We start from the raw sequence: 1,613 nt of genomic DNA, 5'->3' as shown, positions 1-1,613 counted from the left end.
CCCTCTCCTCTCCTGATGACTCTCTCTCTCTCTCCTCCTGACGACTTTCTCTCTCCTTTCTTGACGACTTTCTCTCTCATATCTCCTTCAAGCTTTCAGTCTCTTCCTTCAGATTGGATCCGGATTTATGATCGTTGTCTACCATCTCTATTATTCTTCTTCTTCTTCCCTCTCGAAAACATCGTGCTTTGAATTCTCTGGTTGTCTTCTAGTGTCCAGATGGATCCTCCTCACCTTTGCCGTCCTCGTCTTCGTCGTCCGGTTCGCTTACGTCATCACCCTCTGTTAGGGTCTTGGCCCCAACTTACTGGAAATCTCAAAGAGAGCTGGAGAGAAAATGAAAGGCTAGCAAAAAGAAGAAAGAAATTGTATTATCTTCGATGCTTTTCACTGCAGGTTAACAGCCTATATAGCTAGTCGTTGTCAACTTGTCATGGACAACACGTGTCACAACCACACAGGTGACTAATACAGCTAAGATTCTTCTACAAGGACTGATCCAACACGACCATTACTCATAATAAAACGATGCTACAGTAAAATAGGAATTTAAAATAGTAAATGACAATTACTCTTCTTCTGGTCAATATAGGTGGCTAGGACGAGCACTTCATAACAAACTACACCGCTTCAAAAAGAACTTGTCCTCAAGTTCCACTGGTTGATGAAGCTGCATTAATTTCTCTTTCAGGATCAAAACGAGGAAATCTCAACAAAATATCTGCAGAATCTTCCCAGGTAGCCTCATCAGGTGAGGTTCCCAACCATTGGACTAGCCATTGAGTGCTAGCAGCTCCTCCTTTTTTGAAAACTCTTCTGTCAAGTATAGCAACTGGTTCCCACTTTGGATTGGCAGGATCACTCACAGGAGGCAAATGAGGCTCCACTGTTACACAGTCTCCCAATTTCTTTTTAAGCAAAGAGACATGAAAAACATTGTGGATTCTCGCAGTTGGAGGGAGTTTCAGTCTGTAGGCAACCTTCCCCACCCTTTCCAAAACTTCAAAGGGGCCATAATACATCTGAGACAATTTATGGAACTCCTCCTTGTGTACAGTATGTTGCCTATAGGGTTGAAGCTTGAGATAGACCTGATCACCAACAACAAATTCCCTTTCAATATGCTTTTTATCATAGAAGCCTTTCATTCTAGATTGAGCCACCTGGAGATTCCTTTTGAGTGCAGCTAAAAGTGTGTCCCTGTTCCTGAGTTGTTGATCTACTGCAGCCACAGACGTGGAACCAGGTAAATATGGGATCACTGATGGAGGCTCATAGCCGTATAATGCTTCAAATGGGGTCATCTTGATGGCAGAATGATAGGCTGAATTATACCACCACTCAGCCCAAGGCAAAGCCTACACCCAGTTGGTTGGTTTCTCACTGACAACACATCGCAAATATTGTTCCAATGTCCTATTTAAATTCTCAGTTTGACCATCACTTTGTGGATGATAAGCAGAAGATTTGGCAAGCTTTGTACCTTGCAGCTTGAAAAAAGATTCCCAGAACAAACTGAGAAATATAGGATCTCTGTCAGAAATGATGTGCTCAGGCATGCCATGTAGCCTAAATATTTCCTGCACAAACAACTTGGCTACTGAGGCAGCAGT

The 1,613-nt window shown here is 42.8% G+C and overlaps 1 protein-coding gene across 1 annotated transcript; it reads right to left on the bottom strand.

The window, feature by feature from the left end:
• Positions 1–647: 647 nt before the first annotated feature.
• On the bottom strand, positions 648–1,304 carry LOC112198707. The gene has a single exon (XM_024339831.1). The coding sequence runs from the start codon at positions 1,302–1,304 to the stop codon at positions 648–650; it is 657 nt and encodes a 218-aa protein (XP_024195599.1).
• Between the last annotated feature and the right edge of the window lie 309 nt (positions 1,305–1,613).

This window comes from Rosa chinensis, chromosome 4 (assembly GCF_002994745.2).
Source record: "Rosa chinensis cultivar Old Blush chromosome 4, RchiOBHm-V2, whole genome shotgun sequence".
Taxonomy (NCBI): domain Eukaryota; kingdom Viridiplantae; phylum Streptophyta; class Magnoliopsida; order Rosales; family Rosaceae; genus Rosa; species Rosa chinensis.
This window is presented reverse-complemented; position numbering and strand designations above follow the sequence as displayed.